The sequence below is a fragment of the Sciurus vulgaris genome (assembly GCF_902686455.1).
Source record: "Sciurus vulgaris genome assembly, chromosome: 19".
Classification (NCBI taxonomy): domain Eukaryota; kingdom Metazoa; phylum Chordata; class Mammalia; order Rodentia; family Sciuridae; genus Sciurus; species Sciurus vulgaris.
The window spans coordinates 7,749,485-7,776,755 of record NC_136480.1 but is presented as its reverse complement, the minus strand read 5'-3'; the positions used below and the strand labels follow the sequence as shown (position 1 = coordinate 7,776,755).

Below are 27,271 nucleotides of genomic sequence, written 5' to 3'. Positions count from 1 at the left end.
AAGGATGCAGTTATTCTGTTTTGACTTTTTTTTTTTTTAAGAGAAACCATATTAGCCTTATGTCATGACTCAGGGCTGCATCATAAGATTGTGTACTGCATAAGAGGCCACATCAAAATGAGTGCCATTTATATCATAGGCATCAGGTATGTTTTTGCAATGATAATTTTCTGGCAGACAGTTTTCTGACTTGAGCCAACCTGATTGATATGTTATGATACTTCTCTAGTTAAAGGAAGTAAAATGTCTTGGAAGGGTACCAATTTTATGATTGTATTGACTATACTGTTGGACTATACTGGGTACCTTTCCTATGAGCAAAATATCTTTCCAGAGGTGTGTGGAACCCACCCTTATTCAATATGATACTGAAAATCTGAAATCAGATGTTTGATAGGTCCAATCTTTTAGTACCTTCCTGTTTCTTAGAATTCTTTGTTTAATTTGAAGTTTTTCTAAAGGTTTTACTGTGCACAAAGGAAAGTGGGGGCTCAGTCCTTCTTGGGACTGTTCTCATTCCAGACATGACATTGCTCAGCAGTTCTTGCTGCTTTTTGGTGTGGATGTTTGTCTCCACCCTCTTTCTTGATGAACCTAGGGATCTGGTTGTCCTTGGAGATGTTGAGCACATGGAGCAAATCCACACACTGCTTGGGTCCTGTCCTCCCTTGAATGAGCTTTTACTTGATGAGGCTCCTGCGAGGGTGGTGTTTCTTGGCTTGTTCACTGTCTTCAGTCACGGTAGCTATTGTTGAGGCCACCGTTGCGGGTAGTTGAGTAAGGCCTTAGGATTCTTCAAAGACTGCAAGAAATGAAAACCACAGATACAGTCATTCAGGAGTAATCCTTCATGTCAGACTACTTTTAGGAAATTTTAGGTGTTTCTTGACTTAAGGGCCCCACGGGGATTCAGGTGAACCCAGGTGTCTGTCCTTCATGCACAGAATGGACCAAAGTGACTCCATGGATCAGTGGAGGCAACAAAAAGGACTCAAAAGTAAGCATGCCGCTCTCCTTCCTTGTGTTACTCCTTTCCCTCCCTTGGCTCACATTTTCTTGGCTGCTACTCACTTGGGGCTTGCCACATCCCACGTCGCTGGCACCCAGTGTACCCTTCTCAAACACCTAGGCTGCAGGAGACCAGGTCTTGTGTGAAGAGCGAGGTGAAGGCAATAGAGGAGAACAGCCTGGAAGTACCTGGCTGCCTGTTCCTGGATCGACTTATGGAGAAGCAGATGTCAGTTTTGTAGGGCTAGAGGTGACTTAGTGGGAGGCGAGGGCAACTAACCGTCCTTTGTAGCAATTGTCCTGACTGCCAGCATGATCGCCTGTTACCACAGAAGTCACCTGACAGCACAGTCACTCAGAGAACCACTTTGGGGTCTTGGTGTGTCCTGGACACATTAATTTAGCTTAGGAACTTGCCCTCCTAGAAGGGGAGACTCTTTAAACCTCCCTCATTAGTAGACTTGCAATGGTTTCCAAAGCTCTGGAAGCTGCAGAGGTGCCCTTTGTCTGCAGAATGTGCATTTTTGCCCTGTGCTGAAGCACCCTTTCCCCACTGGTGGCCATTGTCCCTCTGCTTTTTACACAGCTGAGGACACTGTTTGTCAGCAAGACTTGGGGCACGTGATTTGGTACTTATTTTAATGGCTCCCTGAGCTCATAGTCCTTCAGCTGGGAAAATGAGGCTAGAAGCCTGCTCTCTCTGCTCCATTTGGGCCCAGAGAAGGCACTTAAGGGCCAAATTGCCGTTATTCTGGCACTTCTGCTAAGTGAATGGCCCCACGTGGTTCCAGAGAAATTGAACACAAAGTGCTCCTGACCCCTGGAACTTGCTTCTTTGGCCTTCTCTTTGAGGACCTGCCTCTGGCAATGGGGGCCATGTTTTAATGCATCATCTCTTGTTCGCTTCACCCCTTTTAAGGAGGAACAACTTCAGGCATGTTCTAGGCAGAGGAAGTTTTCATAGTGAACACTGGGAAGGGGAACTGTGTCAGGTACTGTTGACTGCTAAGGGGGAGTGACAAGAAAAATGAATAGCAGCTACCCTTTGTGACCTGTCCACTGTGTGCTGGGCACTGTAGTCAACACGACACTTCTAACGTTAAGCCCACCCAGTGTCATTCTGGGTTAGGGACAACTTCATATTTGATGGGTGGGCAAATGAAGGTGCAGGGGGTTGCAGGAACCTGGTCCAGGCTTCTTAACCAGTGAAAAGTAGCGTTGGAATCCACACCAGGCTTTCTGTGATTCAAGACCAGATTTCTACCTTTCACATGGTACCTCTACTTTTAGTGTTTCTTTCTGTAACCCTTAAAAATTCCCTTGCTCTCCCAATGCAGATAAAAATCCCAAAACACAGGAAAATTATACAGTGAGAGAATTCTTAGCATGCTTAGGTTGGTCTGTTTATCTGCTGTCCCTCTGAAGTTCCAGTTAAAGACAGGACTTTTTGGTTTTGGTTTTCCCTCTCTGATTGTTGTTTATTCTCTACCACTCTGACTTCTTCATTTCTAACAATCCTGCACTGGCTTGATATTTGCTGTGGCCAATCCTATTAGACCCCCACGGAGGGAGAGTGGTTGGGCTGCCTCACCCCAGGGCACTTCTGCTTCTATTAATTTTATAAGCAACCGAGCCAAAATACTTCCATCTTCAGCCTTGTTAATAAGAAAATGCCAGAAAATGTTATGGAAATGATATTTCACAGAGGCTCCTTATTTACAGCAATGAATTTCTTTTTACCAAAGCTACATTAAGTAGGTCATCTGTTGGCCACTGAGTGAATACAGCACCTGAAGCTTCTTTGCAGAATTGCTTTAACTTGACCATAGGGTTTTTTTTCCCCTGCTCTTTAATCCAGGCATAACACATGTAGTAAAGGGCACTGATCTAAAGCACATCACTCATGGTTTTTTACATAGGTATATGCCTTGTAAGCATCACTCAGTTCAAGTTCTAGAATTCTTAAGAAAGCTTTCTGATCCCTCTCAGTCAGCTGCCTTCCCCACCCTGAAAGAATGTTCTAGTTTATGTCATATTATGTCATATTGATTGGTTTTGCCTGTTGTAGCATAAAACTGTGTGCCCAGGTGCTAAAATTATTCTCAGTAATTTTATTTGTTTATTTTGTGGTACCAGGGATTGAATCCAGGGGTGCCCTTCCACGGACCTATCCCTCCAGCTCTATTTTTATTTATTTTTAACTTTCTTTTTTTTTTATGGTACTAGGGATTAAACCCAGAGGCACTTAAGCACTGAGCTACATCCCCAACCCTTTATGTTTTTTTTTTTTAATTCTGAGACAGAGTCTTCTTGTGTTGCTGAGATGGACCTCTAACTTGTAATCCTTCTGCCTTAGCTTTCCAAGTTGCCAAGAATACAGGTGTGCACCATTGTGCATGGCCTTGATATTTTATTTTGCAACAGTTTCAAACCTAGACTAATCGTAATGATAATAAGATGTTCCATTTGCCCCTCTCCCAGAGACTTCATTCAGATTTTATCCTAATAATATCCCTTGAGGCTGAGCATCATCCCAGAATCATGCATTTCCCCAAGCTGTCATGTCTTGTGTCCTCCTCCTTATGAGACAGTTCCTTATCTTGACTTCTGAGACCCTGACAATTTGAAGTTTAATGAGCAGTCCTAGTAATTTTGTAAAATGATTTTCGGGTTGCATTTGTCTGATGTTTACTCCTGGTGAGACCCAGATTTGATACTGTGTTCTTTTTGTCGTTTATGTCAACGTGCAAGATTTATTTATCCCTTTACTGCTGATGTTAACTTAATCCTTTCATTAAGGTAGTGTTTCATTGTTGTTCCAGGAACCCAGGGCCTTACACATGCTAGCCTGTGGTCTGCCACCGAGCTACACCTCCAGCCCTAAATGGTGTCTGAATGATCAGATTTTGTCACTCATGTCACTTTTTTCCTCATTTGAATTGATGACCCTGCCCACCTTTCTTCTTCTCCTTCTCCTCCTCCGCCGCCTCCTTTTTTATTTTTTTTATTTTTTTTATTTTTTAAACAGTGTTGGGAATCAAATTTAGATGTCAGACGTGCTAGGTGGGGCTCTGTCCCTGAGCCACACCCCCAGACACTTGACTTTTTTGTAGAGAGCTGCTCTACAACTGTGAAGAAAGGCTTTTAATTCGCATAGCCACAGGAGCGCTTTCAGAGAGATTTATTTTTGTATGTGGTGAGGTAAGGTTTTATTTAAACTGCTTTGTGCATCCATGTTTCCAGTCCTTTAAGAATTGAGATCCTCTAAGAGCTAGTCCTAAAAAACCAACAATAGGTTTAGAGTCCTTCTGGGTTGTGTGGCCTGTCTCCATTTGTCCCTCTTACTCCTCAAGGAGTAAAAAACTTATTCCAAGGGTGAGCTTCTGGAGTTTGTCCTGCTAGTTATGAAAGTTGGCTTATTTTTTTCTCTTGGGGAAGACACCCAGAAAGGATTTCCAGAATGCATCTTAGTAACATTTGCAAGCCAGTCTGCAAGGGACTAGGGATGTCGAGGGGAATGCAAGTCAGGATCTGTAATTTTGGAATTTATGGTCCAGTTCACAGAGGCAGATGGGTAAGCAGAGAGTTGCGAAACAGTACCAAATGCAGAGGAATCTTGGAGCCAGAGCTGGTAGACTCTCGCTGCCAAGGGAGGAGTAGGAGAAGGGTGAAGGTGGTGGGAGGAACTGGCGAAGGCTGTCCAGAGCTCAGAAATGCCAGGGAGTCACAGGGGCAGGGGAGGGAGAAGGGGATACTTCTTAGCCAGAGGGAGCTATGAGCCCAGGGCTACATGGCCAGAAGGGCAGGTGCTGGAGGAGTACCAGGTAGCTTGGAATTTTCTGAGCATCGGGTGAGGTACAGAGTGGCAGGGCTGGGGGAGACCACAAAAAGTGGAAGAAAATAGCAGTGTCCACAGGAAAGCATGGAGGAAGCCATTGGAAGTTTGCTTGCTCAGGATATTGGATGCTGCTGCTGCAGTCTTTCTGGCTTGTTATGAGTTTCATTAAATGTCAGACAAGCTTTTCCTTGGCTTAATGATGCCTAAGTATGTGTGAGAGTGCTCTGTGTAGACTGGACTCACCAGTTCATAAACAAGAATTTGCCACATTACAAAGTGAGTAATCATAGACTAGCATATGTGGCCTTTGAGTCTAGCCTTGCAGTCTGCTTCGCCTTCAGTAGCTCTTACTAATTTCTTCTGCGCTGTAAAACATCTTGCCCAAAATTTCTGTCTCCCTAAAACCAACACGCAATATTAGCACCTTCAAAACATCAAAAATAATTGTTTGGGAAGATCATTCATTCCATGGGTGGATAATCTACAACCTGAGGGGCAAATCCTGCCTGAACCTTACTTTGTATGCTATTCATGAACTGAGAATGGTTTTTACCTTTTTTAAACCTTGTTTTTAAAAAAAGGGGGTGGGGCGTGCAGGGAGAAGAATATATGACAAAAACTGTTTATAGCCTGTAGTTCCTAAAATATTTGCTGTCTAACTCTTTTGGGGAAAAACTTGCCAACCTTGGTCTCATCTGACTGCCTGGTATAGTAATCCTTAGTATGATATTACTTGGCCAACAGTCATCTATCTAATCTATGCTCAAATGCTTCCACTAATGGAAAATTCATGATCTCTCTGATCAATCTGTTTCCTATTTGAACAACTCAAACTATTAGTAAATTTTAAATTCTGCTGAAATCTTTCTCACTGTGTAGCATCCATCTGCTGGCTTTTTGTGGGTGAAGAGGTATTTCATGTTGACACTTGCTGAGCAACTGATATATCCTAGTCACTGTGCTTAGGTGCTGAAGAAAGATGAATAAGACATGGTTCTTATATAAAGGGTCTCCCAGGTGTTATATCCTGGGACCAATGCAGTTGAGCACGCCCTCTTAAGTCTTGTTATCTGTCTTGCCATTAGGTCAGGACTTTTTAAAAAAATTATTTTATGTATGTATATACTGTTGTTCCATATACACAATACAAAACCAAACAACCACAAAGGCCATAGAGTGCAAATAACTATCTTTACAGCCCTGTCTTCTGACCCCCTGGTTTCTTAGGAGGCCACATTCACACACTTCTTGTGGGAATGTGACATTAAAGAACTGCACTAACCAAAGGTTTAGGTCCATTTGAATAGAAACTTTGGATAAATGCTCATAAAAGGACATTTTTTGAGCTTCCTCTCAAGTGAGTTGCTGAGTGTGACTCTATTTTTATAAAAGTCTGAAATTTGGGTGGTAGAACCAGCCCCAAGGGGTTTTTATTACATGGTCACTCACCCCGCTGTTTCAGGTTAATCTTGCCGGAATTTTTTGGCTACTGCTGTGTGTCATACGCTGCTGGATTCTCGTTCATTACAGTGTTGAATCCTCATTAAAGCCTTCCCTTTTTAATTGGCTGTGACACAATCCCATCTGACTCCTGGGTTTCACATCCTGAATGTGATGAAAATAGTTTGAAATAAAGTCAAAGCACACCTATGTTATTGCCTGTGTCAGTGTCTTTCTTTGATTTGTCTGAATATAGTGTGGAAGTATGATAGAAATAATCTTTGAGCTTTCCAAGCTAAGCAAAGGCCAGAGTCTCACCTGCCCCATCCAGGGTCACATAGGCCAACCTTACTTTAGGTAATGTTTGCAATTAGACCAATTACATATAAATAGCTCTGTTGGAAAGAAGATTAGCATGCAAATGATTTTAAAACTGATTACTTGGATTTTTTTTTTTTTTTTTTAGCATAACTAGGGCTGATGATGCAATATAAAGTTTCTGAAGAGTTCTCTTCCTCCTGGGCAGCATAGTTTAGAGATGAGAACAGTGACTTTGAAGCCAGCGGTCTGGCTTATGATCTGAGCCCTATCACTTCCTGCCTGTGATTTTGAGCAACTTACTTGACCTCTCAGTGCCTCACTTTTCTGTAAATTAGCACTTAGAGGTGGTCACAAGATTGATATGTGTGCAAAATATTTATAACCTACTGCTTGGTACAGATGAGCATGCAATAAGAACAGTTATTACTACAGTCATTTTTTGGAAAGTTTTCAAAAGGGCTTTACCACAAAGCAAGTGCAATTGAAGGTGGTAAATGTGACGGAACCTTTCACCTGTCACGATGCACCATTGATACACACAGGCTGCACTAATGATGGGTTCATAAAGGATCATGAGAGGGAAGGAGGAGCAGAGATTCTCCTGGTAGAGAGGGTAGAGGTTTCCGGGGAACATCCACCAAGGCATAAGGTCAAAAAATTAGCAGGCTAGGGCAGTGGTACCTTGTGCTCTGTGCAGTAAGTCTGGAAGGGTCTGTTCATTTGTTTAAACACAGAAGCTAGCTGTACAGATCATTCCTGATGGCAGCTTGCCTTCTTATTTAGTGAATGCAAGGACTGAAGACTGTGACCTGTGAGCATGTTCCCAGAGGCTCTAAGGTGTTAAATGGTGGAGCCAGGCACGTGGCAGGTGGAATAGAGAGAAGGAAGCAGGCCATATGGGATGCATGCAGTTGTAGGACAAATACTGGTTTTGAATAACCCTGGAATTTGAATACTAGTTCTCCCACCTTCCTAGTTATAGAATCTTGGTGACATTTCTTACCTCTCCAAACCTCACTTTCTTCCTTTATGATGTTAGAAGTTTCAGTTTCTTCCTCTATGATATTGGAGCTATCATTTCTTAGGTTTTCTGGGAAAACAATTCAGATGAACATCTTGCCCTATTCTGGGACCTGGAGTGTGCTCAGAAACTGTTAAACTTTTTCTTTTTGGTACCTGGGATTGAACCCAAGGGCATTTAACCACTGAGCCACATCCCCACGCCCCCCCCCCCCATTTTTTTATATTATTTTATTTAGTGACAGGGTCTCACTGAGTTGCTTAGGGCCTTGCTAAGTTGCTAAGATGGCTTTTCACTCTCGATCCTCCTGCCTCGGCCTTCTGAGCTACTGGGATTATAGGTGTGTGCCACTGTGCCTGACCAGAAACTGTTAAATTTTCTCTCATTCCAGAGCAGTATTTAAGATTGAGCCTCTAGGAATTACTGCTTTTTTTTGCAGATGAGAAAGAAAAAAAATTGAGACTAACTATGAAGTATCTTGGATACAGCAGTACTATTAAGTAAACTATGAAATACAGGAAAAGGGGCAGAATGTGGGGCAAAGATGTCGTCAGTTTTGGATCTCTTGAATTTGAGATGTCTGAGAGATCCAAGTCCTGGCTGTAAAAGACACATGTATGTTTGGAGATCAGAACTAGAAATACAGTCTTGAGATTCATTGGCATGTAGTTGGAAATCGTAGAAATGCATGATTTGACCAGGTATGGTGGTACATGCCTGTAATACCAGCAGCTTAGGAGGCTGAGGCAGGAGGAATGTGAGTTCAAAGCCAGTGTCAGCAAAAGTGAGGCACTAAGCAACTCGTGAGACCCTGTCCCTAAATAAAATACAAGTTGGGGTTTAGTGCCCCTGAGTTCAATTCCTGGTACCTCCCCCCCCGCCCCCCCCAAAAAAAACATGCATGATTGGCCTTGGAGAATGCTTGTAGATGAGGAGGGGGCGGAACCCTCAGAAACTGACAGTAGAAAGAAAACTGTAGCTGCATTGTGGAGGGGAAGAGGAAAAAGGCAGTCAAGTCAAGGCCCAGGAAACAAAGCAGGAAACTGTGACACTGTTCTCCAAGTGTGAGCTGCGGATTCCCAGGTCCCCACTAGGTGCTGGAGTTACAGTGCTCAAGTTCTTCAGGGAACTGGTGAAAACAGGGAGTGACCTGAAAAAAGAAAATGAGGGTTCTAAGTGTGCAAAGTTGTAGAAATCCTTTTCAAACATCAAAAGGCAAAAAATATATATATATATATTTTATATATATTATATATATTTTACATATATATATTTTATATATATTAATATATATATTTAATGTGGGATGAGGGTGCTTTAAAATACATTTGATTAGTTTAGAGGTGAGGCAGCAAAAGTGGGAGTGACAATGACCTGTGGGCATCAAGGGATCACCCGACATAAATCAGCATCTCCTGGGGTGCTGGTGAGTCTGGAGGACTCCTGCACATTCCCTGTCCTTCTGCCTTCAATAGCAAGAATGGTGGGTCCAGGCACCCTCCTTATTAAGAAGTTCTCAAGGTGGGCTCAAAAGCCTATGGTCAGGCATTGTCTGGTGCCTGATGCTACAGACCATAATGTGAAAGCAGAGAATTTTAGGTATAATGAGTTGCTGTCCTTTGTGATCAATAAGGCTTATCAATGCTATAGAAAATATTTCATTATGATTATCACCACTTCTTGTTTTCCTTTTGTTTTTCTGAGTTTGGTAAGCCCCCAATTGCGAATTTTTCATTCATCCACAATTGGACTTCTGTTCCCAAAGCATATTTTTAAATGTGCAGAACAATATTGAGCCTGTGGAAGAACAACTGCCCATGAGGAATCCAGTAGCAAACCAACCTGCCTGCTGGGACTTGCTTGGGACTTGCTGTGATCCTGCCTTTACAGCCTGTCTCTTCTTAGCAATTTTCTATCAAATTGCATTTTTAGAGAGCCACCACTGAGCTCCTTTTAAACGTTAAAATCCAATGGCATTAACTGGACATTTTCTTTGACTTCTAGTATCTTTTCAACATTACTATCTTCAAAGTTTCTTGTTGCTTTGGCTGATATATAGATGGATCTTTCTGTCACACGAGCTGCTGCTGCTCTCTCTGTTGGTTTTACTGGTTCTGATTTTTACTTCCTGTGAACTTACTGTAGGACTTAATTGGGCTGGGGCTCGTCGTCCTAGGAGCTGGTGTTTCTTCCCCACCTTAGCTGTTATCTCAGTATCGACTTCCTACTCTATCGGACCCACCTTCCGGGACTCACCTAGGTCTCCTTGGATCTACTTCACATTGCCCTGCTATTGTACGGGACTGAAAATTCCTTCATGTGTTATTATTCCTTTCCTTCTGAGCCTGGTCCACCTTCAAGTGGCCTTTCTTTCACTGGGGGTCCATTCTTGATACCCCAGAGGGTTTTTTCCTTCTGGTCATTCCTTGAATCCACCAACATGGTCCGCCACCTTTTGTCTTCCGCATCCCCAAGGAGAGGTCCCTCCTTCAGAGTCTCGCTTCCTGTGCTCCAATCTGGGTTTTTATGGATTCTTAAACTCTACCTGATTTCCCTGTCTGCTTCCTTCAGCTCTTTTGCCACTGCAGAATTGTATCATATTCTCATACAGAACTGCCATTGGCTTCCCCTGCAAAATTCTTTAGCCTCACACATGCAGCTTCTCCCTGTGTGCTCTCTCTTGTGACCCATTCGATTTTGTGGGCGGTGCTCTCACTCTGGACAAACCCTCCGCTTTGAGACAGCTAATCTCCTGCTCCCATATCTACCAGGATAGTTCCTCAGCTCGTCTTGTACCTTCCACTCTCTACCCACTGTCCCTCTCCTTACCATCCATTTCAACCTTCTCTTAGTCCAACTCCTTCACAGAACCTTTCTTCACAGAGCCCAAACTCATATTCATCTTGACTTAGCACTTTTTATGTAAAGCACTAGTGTTGCATTTTATCATATAGTTACTATCAGAGCTCCTTATTGCTGATTCTAAAATCCAACAAAGTTGGGAAACTGAAAGATGGATCTATGTATTTATTATCTATTTTGTAGTACTGAGGAATTGAACGCAGGAGTGCTCTACCACTGAGCTACATCCCTAACCCTTTTTATTTTTTATTTTAAGACTGGGTCTTGCTAGGTTACTGAGGATAACCTCAAAGTTGTGATCCCTCTGTCTCAGCCTCCTGAATCGCTGGGATTATAGGCATGTACCTCCATGCTGGGCTGAAAGCTATATGATAATATCACAAAACTCTGGCAAAACCTCTCTGGATATGAACTGTCTGTTAAATATTCAGTAGTTTCATTGGGATTAACTATTACATCATAAAGTTTCATTAGAGATCACCAGCACTGAGAATTTTTCATTTCATATGTACAGTTTTAAAACAAATTTATTAATAAGATTTCATCTATTTACTGACAATGTGAGTTTGATGAATTTACTGAACATTTATTATGGCACTCTAATGACATGTTTCCTAAAAAGACTGCAGAAACCAGAACTCATGCCCTTTGACTATGCTTATTAACAAAGCAAATACCATTTTTTAGCTAACATGCCACATATTGAATAATTCCTACTGAATTATGCCTCAGATCACAGTCAAGACACGTTATTACCTCCTCAAACTAGAGCCTTTAGTATGAATTGCATAAAGAATACTGAATGCTGTATTTTACATTTTCAATAAAATGTAACTATTTTGTTGGACATGGGCTAGCCTTGAAGAAGGATGGTAAAATCTACTTTAAGTCTTTTAGTTATCATCTAAAATGTATTTTTTTAAATGTATCAAAAGTTATTAAGGTCCTCACTAACTTAGAAGGCCAAGAAAACCTACATTTTATTCTTTATAATTTCCTCAGGATTCTACTTAAATGCCAACAACACAGTCAGTCCTAGCAAGGCATAATGGGTGGTTGGTTGGTTGGTTTTTCCATAGTAGTTGATGATTATTGACAGACTGATTTATTTTTTATTTTTTATTTAAAAAAAAATTTCATGTGTACGTGCTGGTCTTCAAACCCAGGGCCTTTTGTGCTAAGCTTATGTTCTTCCACTGGACTACACCCCCAACCCTTCGTGCCATTTTACAAGTTGGAAAATATATTTTTTGCTTCCTTATAAAGGAATTAGTTTTGACCATTCATTATGATATTGCCTGACCTACTGTTAGAGAAAAATAATGGCTAATTAATTTTCAAAGTGGTAAGCTTTTCCTATTTAAATTTTGTCCACATAAAAATCAGCCTATAGAAGGTGACTAATTCAAAACAGATTTTAAGTAAAACATTTTTAGATGTAACTGATGTTATAAAATTAGTTTACCAGTCTATGGAGTAATATAGTACTTCTTCCTTTTTCTGTAATTCATAGAGGCTATCTAAAAGTGGAGCTACCATTTCCTGCACATTAAACCCAATATACATGTATAACTGTGTAGGTAAGGGAAAAATTAGGAAATCAATGTGCTCTCAGAATACCCTGAAAAATAATGCAAAATTATAGCCTGACACTGGGAGTAACTCAAAGAGGACTGGCAAAGTTAACTAAATGATCCAAAACCATCATTGGTTACCAAAAATTGATTTAACTTTGATTGATTTAGCCACATGCCAAATACAGAAATATTCAATATGTGGAGCTGGGGATGTGGAGCTGGGGTCCTTGCCTAGCATGCACGAGGACCTGGGTTCCATCCCTAGCACAGCTAAATAAATAAATAAATATTCAATGCATGAAAGTGGATAAGTCTAAGCTCAAGAGATTTGAACAAATTCACTAAAAATACACACATCTAGGGCATAGACACAGAAATTTCTTTGGTAAACAGGACCATGGTTGAGTTTATTTTCAATTTTTTCTTTGGTACAGAGAGCATTAGGATATGGTTTTGTGTTATGATAATTGAAAGGTATTCTCACAGGGAGTCAGAAACAGCCTGAGTGAAATCATGCTTACACTGTTCTCACTAGACTGCCAGGGTGCTCTAGTATTGTGCTTTGCATACTGCAGTGTGTGTTCCCTGAGTGTACCGAGGACATGGGAAGTTATAGCATACACATGCATGATTACCAGGACTATCATATCCATTTGAGTGGGGGAAATGAAGCTTTGAAATCTGTACCATGGTGTAAAATGCAAAGTTACCATGCATTTAAGAGATCAAACATGAAATTTCAAAGAAATTAAGGGCATGGGAAGTAATGAGAAACATCTTGTTTTCTCCTCAGCTGGAGATGATAATACACTGCTCACACAGAATTTCAGTATCTGAATTGTATTTCTAATTGACCTGACTTTGGATTTTGTACTTGTAGAGTTTCTTAGGACCACAGGGGATAGTGACAAATTCTGAGACCTTAACCATGTAGAGGAAGGAGTAAACACTAGTGCATCACTCTGACTGACTGACATGAAACGAAGATGCACCAAAGTTAGAGCCAGGGATTGGATTTGTAGCTTAGTGGTAGAGCACCTGGCTGGCATGTGTGAAGCATGGGTTCCATCCTCAGCACTACAAAAATAAAATTAAGGTCAGAAAGGATTATTTTGGAAAGTCACTCATGTCATGAGGAGACCAAACTTGACAACAGAGATAATTAGGATAGTTTACTTTTTTGCCCCACATTTTTTTATTGGTGCATTAGAGTTTTACTGAACCATGGGATTTGTTGTTACATTTTAGTACATGTACACAATATGACAATACAATTTGACCACTTTGGCTCTCCAGCACTTCCTCCCTATGATAGTTTTCAAAGTTCTGTCTTAAGTGAAATAAGCCAGTCATAAAAACACAAACCCCATATGTTCCAGTTTCATGCAGTATCTAAGATCATCAAACTCATAGGGAAAGAAGAAGAATGGTGGATGTTGGCCTGAGATTATGTAAAGGGTACAGAGTTCCAGTTTTGCAAGGTGGAGAAGTTCTGGAGATCTGTTTTGCATCTGAATATACTTCATGCTACCAAGCTGAACACTTCAAAATGGTTAAAAGGGCAAATGACATGTTATATGTGTTTTACCACAACTTTAAAAAGTCAAGTTATAAGATAGCTCTTTGTGTTTCTGAATAGGCACCAATCAAGAGCAGCAGCTATGGGGGATCCTGGACTCTCCAAATTGCAGTTTGCCCCCTTCAGCAGTGCCTTGGATGTTGGCTTCTGGCATGAGTTGACCCAGAAGAAGTTGAATGAATATCGGCTAGATGAAGCCCCCAAGGACATTAAGGGTTATTATTACAATGGTAGGTGGTAATAAACTGTCATCTTCTGTGATCCTCTCTGTCCTCTAGTGTAGAACCAGCTTATTTATCTATCTATCTATTTATTATTTTTTTGTGGTGCTGGAATGGACCCAGGCCACCTGCTAGACATGCGCTCTACCACTGAGCCACACCCGAGCCCTCAGCTTTCCTTTAGGAAGGGACTCCCACGTCTTTTATATTCAGTACGCTACTGGTTTCTCTTTTCCTTCCTGACTTTCAACTCATGTTCCTTTTTCTTTTCCCTTGTTGTGGGGAAATGAAGTAGAATAGTGAAGCTCAAGTTATTAATCTGAATACTGATTAATTAGTTTTACTGGAAGAGCGGATCCAAAATATTTTTTCACAAGAGAGTCCTTTTATTTTCAGCAAATCCCTCACAAAAGCCCTGTCACTTTCTGCCATTATCCATACAGACATTATCTGTGTGTCACAGATAAGCAGGGATTGAATGGTGCCCTTTGAGCTCCATCAACAAAGAGAATAAAATGATTCATAAACATTTTTGTTATGAATGCTGCTGTATCTGACTCGTTATTGAAGATGTGACCATGCTTCTGTCCAGGTGATTCTGTGGGACTGCCAGCTCGCTTAACGTTGGAGTTCAGTGCTTTCGACATGTGAGTATGTATTTGTTCACAATCTAAAGAACTGCTCTTGGCAAGGAGTGAGCATTCTTACCTCCCTCAGAGGTGGACCACAGGAGGAGCTGGGGAGGTGCCAGGGAGCAGAGCCAGCACCTCAGATTCTCTTATGCCTCCTGTTGAGATAAGTGCTAGATGCTTAGAACTCCCTGGTTCATTTTTTCATCAGAAAAAAAAAAAAGTGAATATTTTTCAGAGTTAGTAGTTGCCAAGTACCATGTAGGTTGATTGAGCCTTAGAGAACATCTCTCCTGATTTTGATTGTAGTTTATATTTTATGATTCTTCATTGGTACCTCTTGACTTACTCCTTCAGTAGCTTATGCATCAATCAGTGAATGTTTATGAAGCTACTTCTGTATAGATGCCACTGTGCAAGGCATTATGGGAATATTCAAAAAATATAATAGATACACATTTTTTTTAATCCACTTGGGAACTGAGGGAGTTGCTGGAGAGAAGAGAGGCATTTATTGAGTACTTAACTGTCTAGGCATTTCTATAAACATAATCCTTTCAGACCTGCCAAGTGTGATTTTTCTCTTTTTCAGATGAAGAGAGCATGGGTCAAAAGATAAAATGGGAGCTGGGACTGTGGCTCAGTGGTAGAGCTCCTGCCTAGCACATGTAAGGCACTGGGTTCAATCCTCAGCACCACATTAAAAAATAATAATAATAAAGTTTTTATGTCCATCTTTAACCAAAAATTTAAAAAAAAAAAGATAAAATGGGTCAAAGTCATAGCTAGCTAAACTTAGAAAGTAAAGGTGAGAGCTGGGGTGTGGCTCAGTGAAAGAGCACTTGTGTAGCATGTGTGAGGCCCTGGGTTCCATCCCCAGGACTTGGAAAAAACAAAGCAAGGGTAAGAGAAAAATTAAAATGTATTCATAAGTCTATTTCCGAAATTTTAGCAGTTTTTGCTTAGAACATGTTGAGTTTGAGTGAGTATCCCCCAGAAATGTCAGGATGGACTAGAGTCTAAGAGAGGGGTGAGTAGTTGGTGTGATGGTCATCCATGCAGATGAAACCATGAGGCCATACAAGGGAAAGGGAAAGAGAGCAGTGGATGAGAAGAACAGAGGGCCAGAGCAGTGAGTGGCTCTGATTAGGGAGGGGAAAGAGGATGCAAAATTGGCAAACGGATTGTCAGAGAAGAACCCGAAAAGTGGTATAGAAACCAAAGGAGGAAGTACTTTGAGGAAGGAGGAGAAGATCAACAATGTCAGAAACCCGGGGGTCAGAGTTCATTACAAGGGTTCGTAGGTTTGTGGATGAGAGCATTTGTGGTCCTCATGAATTCATTTTCTCAAACTCAAGTTTACACAAAAGGTTAGAACCAGGGGGAAAAAAGGTTACAAGCTTAATCATATTGAGGGACTTCAAGATGATGGAGGACTGAAGAATTAAAGGCTCTGTTGAGATCCACTGCTACTGTCTGCTGCCTCAGTAGGGTTAAGATGAGGGTTTGGGGAGAGCAAAGAGGTCTTTGTAAGGTCACCTGGCTTCTCCAAGTAGCAGTAGACTAGTCAGTGGTTAGGCTATTACAAATAAAGTATCTCTAGAATTCTTTTTTTCATTTCTCAAAAAATCAATGCATTTTATTCTTTTATCTCCATAAGATTGCATTACTAAAAGTATAACATAAACCCAAAATAGTGTTAAGCTTTATATGCTTAAAAGGTTATGTGTTGGCCTTTCTTTTTTTCTTTGGAACTTTCTTGCTCTATCAAATTTCTGGTGATTACTTGTCAAAACAAATTAGATCCTAGTAAACTCTCTTGGTGTTTTGGTAGAGACTGGTCAACTTTTGGGGCAATTGAAATATAATGAGGGAAAGACTGAAAATATATAAGCATTAAATTGTCCCAAGGTGGTAAAGGGGGAATATCGACTGCCTGGTTTTCTAGAGAGTTTCATGTTCATCTCAAGTGGGTCTTGTTCCTGTCTTTGTCCTGACACTACTACATGGTTTGTTTTTAAATAATTTAAAAGTTTTATTCTTTGGGACACTAAAGAAAAAAGCAGTTCATGGAAGTTAAGTTTGGTCTTATTACAAAATCCAAGCATCCTAGGCTTGAGTAATCCATAGGTTTTGGTCAAAGAAACTGTGATCCTGCAGCTGTGACTATCACACAAATTTCTTGATTACGCTGGTGATACTTTTTCCTTTACCCATCCAGTACAACCAGTGTGAGGCCCTGTGGAGGGGAGGTGAGCAGGAAGAAGACATGAAAATAGCCCTGGATTTGAAGTTTGAAGACCTGAGAGCCATGGCTAATTAACTGTGCTACCTCCAATAAGTCTTTTTTGTTTTGTTTTGTTTTGATTTGGTTTGGTTTTGGTATTGGTTTTGGGTTTTTTTTAGCTTCCTTTTACTCATCTCTGGGCTTCTAGTGTTCCCTCTGATATTAAAAGTCTGTGTTTTTCTGAGTTTTTCTTTTGTAGCGTGATTAGGAATTTTAAGAAAAGTATTTATGACTTTCCTCAGAAGATAGGATATCTTTATGTCCAAGTTATCTTTGTTATTGTTACTCTATCTTTATTTTTATCACCATATATCAGCATGGGTTTGTAGGGAAAAGTCTTTAATTTATTCATCAAACTGTCTACAGTATGCAGGGTGTGTGGATATTAGAAATGCAAAGACTTAGGAAAGTGTCCTCTAGAGCTCCACTGCAGTGTGAGAGAGAGAGAGAGAGAAGAGAGGAAAGGAGAGCAGAGGAAAGACAAAGATTTGCATTGTAGTGTGCTCAGTGAGTAATAAATGTGGAGAGGTGATCATTATTTCAGGAATACTCATAGATTACTTCCTCTGTGTCCTGATAATACTGTGCACTAGGCACTCGGTATTCAGAGAGGAAGGAGATACGGTTGAGAGCAAACAGCCCTGGTACTTACCTGTTAAAGCCAAGGGTATCTCAGATTTGCATAGCACCACATAAATTCCTTTGACTCTGGGCTGCTAGTCCTTTTTTTTTTTTTTTTTTAACATGTTTTTTGTTTTATTTGGGTGTTGTAAAGTGAACCCAGAATCTCATGCATGTAAAGCAGGTGCTCTAACACTGAACTACATCCCTTCCCCCAGGTTCCTAGTCTTAAGGATCTCTGCTAGCAGTTAGCAGCACCAGGATGCTGTTCCTTTAGTTATATGGAGTGAGTTGTCCAAGCAGTCTTTTATTAGATGCCATGCATTGAAGAGGAGAGTGTGGTCTTAGGATAGGGTGTGCCACTGAACTAGACCCAGAAATGAGAGAGCCCAAACACAAAGAAAGTTTATTTCTTTCTTAATAGTCCAGGAATGGTATCTGGTCATCTTCCACCTTGTGGCTCTGTCATTCTTGAGAGCTTTGCCTTTGTGCTTTGTGCTTTGTGTCTGAGTTGTCACTTTCAGGTAAAAATTGGTAGATGGGGAAATAGAGCCAGAGTGAAAATAGGTCAAAGGCAGAGGCCCAGCCGGTCTCTTAAAGGCCCTGGCTGGAAAGGGGACTTATGTTACTACTCCCTTAGATTCTTTTGGGAAGAGCTGTGGCTTTTCTGGAAAGAAAGACTAGAAAAATGGGGTACACCACTATAAACACCCTGTAATCAGATTATGTTGAAGAAAAGAAAGGTAGGTTTTGGATGACAATCTGTACCAAAGTGAAATGGTTTAAAAAAAAAAAAAATCCTTTCCTAGGGTTTCTTTATCCTGAGGATTATTTGTCTTTAATCATAAAATTTTTTTCTAAGCCTCAAGTTAGATCTGATTGGAAGAAGATAAGGCATAACTCTTGCCCTCAAAGAACCTAAAAAGTAGCCAACGAAGTAGGTGGGCACAAGCATGTGCATAGGACATAGGTTGTATCTGCATTGTCCTCTGCTGTGCTGCGTGCATTTACCATAGGCCTGGTGCATACTAGTTGCTTAAATAACTGCAGGCTATCAAAATGGGATGTGGTTGGAAAGATACCAGTGAACTCCATTACAGAATGTTATAAATAGAAACTCAGATCATTGGGGAAAGTAGGAGAAAATGAAGCAAAACTGTGATTCCCAGGTTCCCCAAGTTCTCCATAGTTACCATGCAAAGCTGTGCATGTGGAGGAAAGAGCCCTCTATGTATAAAATGCAACCTCTGTTCTTCTTCTGGAGGGTTTATTCTGTTCTGATTACCCACTGCCATGGAAATAACTGGTGCATAGTACTGAAATGCTTTCCTAAGTGTGCCCTGTGAGATTTTTAAAAATATTATGTTCCTATGCAGGCCCAAAATTCAGGCCTTTGGGAAATTCATTCTTTACCAGGTGTGTTAGTCAGCTTGGCATCACTACAACAAAATACCTGAGGCAGTGAACTTTATGAAGAGAAAGGTTTATTTAGCTCCCAGTTTTAGAAATTAAAAGTTCAAGATCAGGTCAGAGATGTGGGGGGCATTTGTTTAGCCTCTTGTGAGAGAAATGAGTGGTGGCATATTATGGCAGAAGCATGGGTGGGAGAGAAAGGTCACGTCCTCAACAGGACGAGTAAGAGAAGGTAGGGCCAATCTCAGGTTGTTATAACAGTTCTAGCAAGGAGACCCAGGAAAACAACCTAACTCCCTTGCAAGGGCATGTCCCCAAGGACCTAGGTCCTTGGTCCTAGGTCCCCAAGGACCTCCCACTGTGCCTTACCTCCTAAAGATTCCACCACTTCCCGCTAGTGCCACACTGAGGACCAAGCCTTTAACCCATGGGCCTTTGGAGGGCATTTGATATCAGAGGGCACCAGGTTAGTGTATATATATTATTGAGAATTCACTCTTGGCTTTAGTATGTAGGGAAGATTTCTAATTAATATTCTTTTCAGCAGCTTTATTGAGAGAAATTTCACCTGCCATAAAATTTTCCCCTTTAAAATGTACACATCAGTGGTTTTTAGTATGACCATAGTGTTGTACAACCATTATCATTATTTAATTCCAGAACATTTTCATCACCCCAAAAAGAAACCTCTAGCATTCATTCTCCATCTTTCTTCTCCTTATCCTCCAACCCTGGGAAACCGGGAATCTACTTTCTGTCTCTGAGAATTTGCCTAGTCTGGACAATTCATATAAATAGAATCATAGAAAACTAAACTACAAAGCAGTGTCAGAACTAGCATTTGAGCCAAATTCTTTTGTCCTTCCATTATTATTTTAAAAAAAATTTTTTTAGAACTAACATTTATCTTCCCTGGTAGAATTTTAGTCCTGAAAAATGCTTCTCCTTTGAGACTTCCAGTCCTCATCATTAATTAACTGGCCTAAATGCTGGTGTTCCTGGAAGCCATCCTGGCAGTTGCTTGGGTTCTTGGGCAGTAATTTTCTCCCCTTTCCAAGCAAGGCTTTGACATGGCCCTCATGTACCTGAGACGTTTGGGCACTTGGGAAGAAGTTGAACCTTCCTCTTTTGTGCTTGGATTCAAATTAGATCATAGCACCCTCCCTTCTGTCCTAGGGTCCCATTTCAACAGTAATTCCATAGGGCTATGTCTGGGTAGAAAGAGCTAGCTTAGCAACTGTTCTGCTTCATTCTCCTTCCATATAGGCTTAATCTTGCCCCTTGTGATTTCTCTTTTCTCCTCAAGTCTGTCTTTGATGTCCTTATCTCACCTGCATGAAGAGTATTCCATTATTGGAGGAGCATGGTGACAAACAACCTGTGATTTGCTGGCTCACAGCTCCCAAGGGAAGGTTCGAGCCATTGAGTGATAGCTCTTTGCCTCTCCCAATTTGGCATTTGAGCCTCACAGGCAGAACTGGAGAGAGTGCTTCTTGTACCCCTCCACACCTGCTGTAGGTTTAGAGCTCTTCTCTTTCAGCCCCCTGAATGCAATTTTTTGCATACTCTGAATAAAAAGATGCTGGGTCATTTACACCAAGCAGCTACCATCAGTTTAATGAGTAGCAGTACATTCTCTGCATTGGTTGTAAATGACAATAATATCAGGTCACTAATGAAATGCATATATTCATTTAGCATCTGTAACCTATGAAACACAAGTTAATCACTTGAAAGAAGAGAGCAGATTTGTCCACATAATCTGAATCAACTCATCATCTCTTTTCCTAACTTTGATTTCTCTGAGGACCTTGAGATCTTTGGGGGCAGTGTACCATGCATGAACCATGTGGTACCCTGGATTGACAGGTGGCTCAGGCTCAGTACATTCTGTCTACTGATTCTGATGGCCCTCAGGGGTTTGCTCAGTGACAGCCAATTGCAGAACCATGTTTGGGATGACCCAGGTCAAGTAGGAGGAGATATGCTTCCAGCCCTTTGGGAGCTTAGTGTCCTCCAGTTGGGTGTATATGGCTGTTCTTAAAAATGCTCTAAAATATTATGTTCCATTTTATGTACCCTCTATTACCAGAGAAAATGGGTGCCAGCTTCCTGGAAGAGGGGGGCTTAGAGTAGGGCCTCAAGGCTGGGCAGCACGGTGCCTTGAAGTCAACCAGTTCTTGTTTTAGATTTGACTGCCCAGTAATATATGACCCAAAGCAGATTGCTTGAAACTTTAAGTGGGAAAAAGAGTTATTATTAAGAATTCATACTTGGCACAGCTCTTAACTCAGTGTTTTCCTCTTAGAGGGAATACAGGAAAGAATAAAAGATAGAAAAGGAATTTGTCTTTCGGAGGTAGTGGAGGAGCAGCATACCGATGGAGGCATCTTGTGGAACGGCACCTGCTTCTCAGTCCTAGAATGGTGATGTTGGTGCCACACTCAGTCTTCTCCCTGTCCTGCTGGACAAGACTGGTTTCCTCATCACTCCCTCAGTTCATGCAGGGTCCCTGCCATGCCTACTAACTGTGTCTCTCTGTGTCTAGGAGTGCCCCCACCCCTGCGCACTGCTGCCCTGCTGTGGGGACACTGTATAACACCAACACACTCGAGTCTTTCAAGACTGCGGATAAGAAGCTCCTTCTGGAACAAGCAGCCAATGAGGTTAGCCGTTTCCTGTGGGCCTGGCAGATGCCATGTTTCTGATAGGACACATGAGTCTGTTGCAGAAACTAGTATATAATAAATAACTGAAGATATTTGCGGGTCTCTGTTTATTTCCCTAGAGAGAGTCCGCCCTTTTCACTCCTTCTGTGCTGGCAAGAAGCATAGATCAGAGGTTGAATACTCAGGTTTGCTGCTGATCTTCACTGAGCACTTTGGAGCAGCCTGGCCTCTCCCTGAGTGTTACATTCCTGTGGCTGAATGCATCTGGGTGCTCTGTGTCTTGTGCCCCAGAGATACCTGGCAGTCCAGTGCACCATGATGCCATGGGAGGTTATACAGACTCTCTAGTACCTTCATTGCTAAAACTAATCTGCTTCTGATTTATAAGACTGCTTTTTTTGGTCACAGCAGATTACTTGTAACTCCCATCACCTGCTTTCTTTTGACTCCTTGGGACATGATGTTCTCCATACCTGGGATATTTTTCCTTTGCTTCTTCACATCTGAGTTAGAAGAATTTAAATAGAGGGTAGGGAGGAAACAGAGGGACACTTTTCCCAATCCTCCTTATCACCCTTAATTGAGGGGTCTTTATACCAGTGTTAAAAAAAAATTTCATTGGTGCATTGCACTTATAAAGAATTGTGGGTTTCATTCACATATTTGTATGCACATATGACAAATTGGTCAAGACCAATAGAGTAGAGGATGGGCACTGGGGGTAGGGAGGAGGGAAGAGAAAGGGCAAGTACTGGACAATGAAATTGAATGAATGTCATCTAATATCCTGTTGATGGGAATATTTATTTGTATAACCATTATGGAAAATAGTGTGACTGTTCCTCAAAGCTCTAAAAGAAGAACTATCATATGTTCTAGTAATCCCACTTCTGGGTATATATCTTTATATGTCCCATGAAAATGAAATGAATATATGGAAGAGACATCTGGATTCCCATGTTTTCTGTAGCGCTGTTCACAGTAGCCAGGATATGGACTCACCTGGGGTGTCCATGAATGGATGAATGGGTAAAGAAAATGTGATACATATATACAGTGGAATAATATTCAGCCATAAAAAGAGAGATCCAGTCATTTGCTGTCACATGGGTGGAACTCACTGCATGTTCTCATCTTATGTGAAAGCTAAAAAAGCTGATCTCGTAGGAGTAGAGAGCAGAATAGTGTTTTTCAGAGTTTGGAAATGGGAGAGGAGAGAGAAGATACAAAGAGGATGGATTATAAGTACCAAAATGCAATGAACTGGGAAGAATACATTCTGTGATTCTCTAGCATAGTAGGGAATCAGTTTACAACAATTTATTCCATATCCTAAAATAACAAGAAGAAAGGAATTTGAAGCAAAGAAATGATTATTACTCTGATTTGATCATTATACATTGTATGCATGTCTTGAATTCCACACTGTATTCCATAAATATGTATAATTATTATGTGTCAATTAAAAGACTTCCTCAATGTACCATGCTAAAAAGAAAACAATATCAATTGTAGGAGAACAAAAAAGAGGAGGGTGTTCCTTTTTTTGTGGGCATAGTGGTTAGGGAAGGAAATTTCCCCAGCTGGTCCTGAGGCAGGCTTCGCGCACATCCCTCTTAGTGGATGCACCTCATGACTCAGATGATGATGGTTGCTTTTCTTGACCTGTGACCTGACTGCCTCTGGATCTCTTGCCTTGGCTGCAGTCTTAAAAGGGAACCTCCAAAGAGTTGAGTTAGTTCTTAATCCATCATGGGAAAAAACAGATTATCTTCACAGAAATCCCACCCCTTAACAGGGGCTCAAACTTCAGGCAGTTCTCACCTCCCTATTGGCTCCTAAGAAGCTGGGGCCTGCTCTTTCAGGTCCAGCTCCTCCACAGCCATGATATCAGCAGGAAGCGCTTACTTCTCTTTGCTTTTCCCACAGCTGTACTTGGGGAATGTCATTCTGTTGGAGCAACTATTTTGTCCTGCTTAGCAACACAAAGTTTAGTAGCTAATCTTAGGTACTAAAACATCTTGTGATCAGCAACTGCTGAATAGTACCAGCTTTAGCTTCCAAAGTACTTGTTGAGTGTGCATAAACTTGAATTTCATTCTCCTTTTCATCTTTCAAGGCAAGATAATCCCAAATATGGCTTTGAGAAATCTCCTCTCTGTAGTTGAGATCAGTTCCTCCCAGAACCCCTCCTGGGCTCTTCATCCTACTCTGAGCCCAGTCTGGTGTTACCTACTTCTATGACAGCAACTCCTGCATGGTGTCAAACTTTTACATTTACATCTGTCTCTGGCCCTAGTCCGTGAACTTCCTGAGGGCAGGGGCTGTTTATTTCTGCAACCCTGTTGTGCCTGGCATGTTGTAGAAAATAAGTAGATAGCTGCTGAAGGAAGTCATGAAGGCATAAGAGTGGCCTGGTTGTCCCCTTTGTGCTGAGACCCACAGAGAGGAGATGCTTGGGTGCCCTCACATGGCTTGCAAGCATGGCGATGGAAAGGCTGTATCAAGTGGGCCTGGAGGTAGAGACCCCACTTCAGTGCCCAGGATAAACAGTGCTGGACCCCAAGAAAAGAAGAGCCTGGGGCTTCTCAGTTCCATACTTTTCTTGATAGTGAGAATCTCAGAGATGCCTGACAACCTGTCTTGATGCTTTTCTTTCTTTTGGCAGATCTGGGAATCCATAAAGTCAGGTGCTGCTCTTGAAAACCCTGTACTCCTCAACAAGTTCCTCCTCTTGACATTTGCAGTAAGTAAATGGGCTCCCTGTTGCACTGAGACTGGTGAAATCCCTGGCTCAGCCAGGGACCAACAGGATGGGCTGCTCTCTTTTCTCTGAAGGTGTTACTTTGTGTTATTCGTTATAGCTGTTAAAGAAGCTCGAATTTGATTTAGTGGCCAGACAGTGCTAGCACCTATTACTCTGCAAAATAAATTCATTTGTACTGATCACACTGGTAGTAGTTGCATAGTTTCTATAACACAGTGACCCAACTCCTGTTATTAAGGACATTATAAAGTCAGGCTTAGGGAGCAGTGGTTTCATTATTGCCAACTAACATCTTTGTTAAATATAGTCCTGCAGTGCTTATTTGCTAGGCCCAATGTATTAGCTGTCACTGTGACAAAATACCTGAGATAATCAACTTACAAGGAGGAAATTTATTTTGGCTCATGGTTTCATAGGTTTTCAGTCCATGGTCAGTTGACCCTGTTGCCTTTGGGCCTATGGAGGCACAGTACATCATGGCAGAAGTTCATGATGGAGAAGCTCCTCACTTCAGGGTGGCCAGGAAGCAGAGAGACAGAAAGTGGAGACCAGCAATGTCCTATCCAGGACTCCCAGGGACCTCACTTCCTTCCACAATGCCCCACCTCCTAAAGCTCCATCACCTGCCAGTAGGCACCATAATCTGATAACCAAGGGCCTTAACATGTGGGCTCTTGGGGGACACTCCAGACTCAAACCATAGCACCCATTAAATAAAGGGAAAAGGGCTTCTGGATTAGAGGAGGTCACACTACATGATTTGACCACACAATTTTTTTTTTTTTTTTTAACAAAGTACAAACCAGGCATGTTGTCATATGCCTGTATTTCCACTACTTAGGCTGAGGCAGGAGGATCGCAAGTATGAGTCCAATTTGGGCAACATAGCAAGACCCTGTCTCAAAAAAATTTTGTTTTAAATAAAAATTGATAAAGGAAAATGCCTTCTACATAGGCATCTAATTTTAAAATACATTAAGGGAAGCCTTGAAGATGAAAAGGAATCATATGAGAGTAACGTCTCTGCCTAGAGGAGGTACAGTTAAGGAACTAGAGGGAAAGACCAGTCTCAGTGAAGAGGCAAGCTGGGGAAGGGAAAGGGCTGCTTGTAAAGATATGAGCTATGCACACACTTGCAAATATGTGTAGAGATGGTCCCTGACTTATGATGGTTTGACTTAGGGTTTTTCAGTCTTGTGTGAAAGTATATCTGTGCAACCATTCCTTTTCTCACTTTCAGTATAGTGATCAATACTTTGCATGTGGTATTCAGCACTTTCTTATGAAAGAGGATTTGGTTAGATGATTTTGCCCAACTATAAGCTTAATGTAAGTGGTCTGAGCACATTTTAGGGTGGACTAAGCTAAGCTATGATGTTTAGCAGCTTGGGTATATTAAATGCACGTCCAACCCAGGTGATGTTTTTAACTTACGATGGTTTTACCTGGACATAACCCCATTGTATATCAAAGAGAGAGAGAGAGAGAGAGAGAGAGAGAGAGAGAGAGAGAGTGTGTGTGTAAAACTAACTTGTCCTTATATATCTACTATATAATGTTTTGTCTCTTATATAGTCCATAGACTCCTGTTGTACATTTAGGTTGTTTCTTTTTCTTTACTTTTTTCCAGTGCTGGAGATTGAACCCAGGGTGCTTTACCACTGAGCTACATCCCCAACCCTTTTCATTTTGTATTTTGAGACAGGGTCTTGCTGTTGCTGAGACTGGGCTTAAACTTGCAATTCTCCTGCCTCAGTCTCTGAGTTGCTGGAATTATGGTACCAGAGTGTGCCACCAGACCTCACTATTTAGGTTTTTTCTAATGTCCTCTATTATAAAAAATGCTGCAGGAGGCAATACTGGCCATTTTGATATTTTTTCCTGCTCATTTTATTTACTTAGAGTAAGTTCTTTACTGTGGATAAAGTGTGTTCATCTGCTTCATCTGCTTCCTTTGCTTTTTTAATTTTTTTACATTAATCCTCTTCCACATTTTTTAACCAAGTCATAGATAGGGTTAGCCTTCCTCCCTCTGCTTCTCCTAAATGCCACCTCCCTGATCTGTTGCCCAAGCACAGAGGAAATGGTGGGACCCCAAAGATTATAGCAATATATGGTTACCTACAAGGAGCACATTTTCTAACAAGTTACAGTAGAGAGAGAAAGATGTTTAAATTCTTTGTCAGATTACCAGGTGCTATTTGACATTAGTCATTTGTCTATACACTTGATTACTTTTGTAGGCTTAACTATTGCTAAATATTTCTGGGTTTGTTAGTTAAATGTTAATGCATTTCTTATACCAAGAATTCTGATTAATAGAACATAAATAACAATTTGCCTTTAATGAAAAAAATAACATTAACTCTGTTAAAGTTTAAGCTCTCTTAAAGTTTGGAGGCATAGAGTCAGTGTGTTTGTCTGGCCTCATTGTCCTTTCTAAATGAGCACTCTTAGCCTGGCTTTAAAAAAATTTTTTTTTAAATCTCTCTTTTAAAATCTTCAGGCGCAAAGGGCCTTCTGTTTAATTTAACCAAGGTCCTTTGTATCCTGAAAAGAATCCTAAGAAATTCAAGCTTTTTAGCTTTTGAAGATGACCCGATAAAACTACTTAGAATGTGTAAGGTCCTTCATCTTGAATTGTTTAACCTTTTGCTAAAGATCAGTTATGACAAATCATTTCAGTACAAAGAAGAGAGAATCATCTCTGGAGGTGTTTTTGCTTTCCTTTCTTCTGTTTTTAGGCCTCAAAGGACCAGACACTTCATTAATTTCAATTTTGCGGTTTATTTTGCCACTGTGAAAAGGGAGTTTTTTCTTAGTTGATCAATTAGTGGCAGAGTTAGAGACTGTGGAAACAAATTAGTAGACTTTCTCATCTGGAAACAGGATTTATATGTAGATTTATATTTAAAGAGTCATAAGTATGATTCCATTTGTTTGAAAAGCCCAGAATAGACAAATCCATAGAGACAGGTAATAGGTTAGTGGTTGGTTGCCAGGGGATAGAGAGGCAGG

General features: G+C 41.1%; 1 protein-coding gene across 4 annotated transcripts in view; it reads left to right on the top strand.

Annotated features, from left to right (window-relative positions):
* The window catches only part of ATG7 (autophagy related 7), a 237,436-nt gene that overhangs the window by 7,084 nt on the left and 203,081 nt on the right, over nucleotides 1-27,271 (top strand). For all 4 annotated transcript variants that reach the window (XM_079122505.1, XM_079122503.1, XM_079122504.1 and 1 more), the window contains exons 2-5: nucleotides 13,707-13,876; nucleotides 14,460-14,514; nucleotides 21,366-21,483; nucleotides 24,155-24,232. In XM_079122505.1, coding sequence (XP_078978631.1) covers nucleotides 13,729-13,876; nucleotides 14,460-14,514; nucleotides 21,366-21,483; nucleotides 24,155-24,232 — 399 coding nt within the window. In that variant the 5' untranslated portion in view covers nucleotides 13,707-13,728. The remainder of the gene's footprint in view (nucleotides 1-13,706; nucleotides 13,877-14,459; nucleotides 14,515-21,365; nucleotides 21,484-24,154; nucleotides 24,233-27,271) is intronic.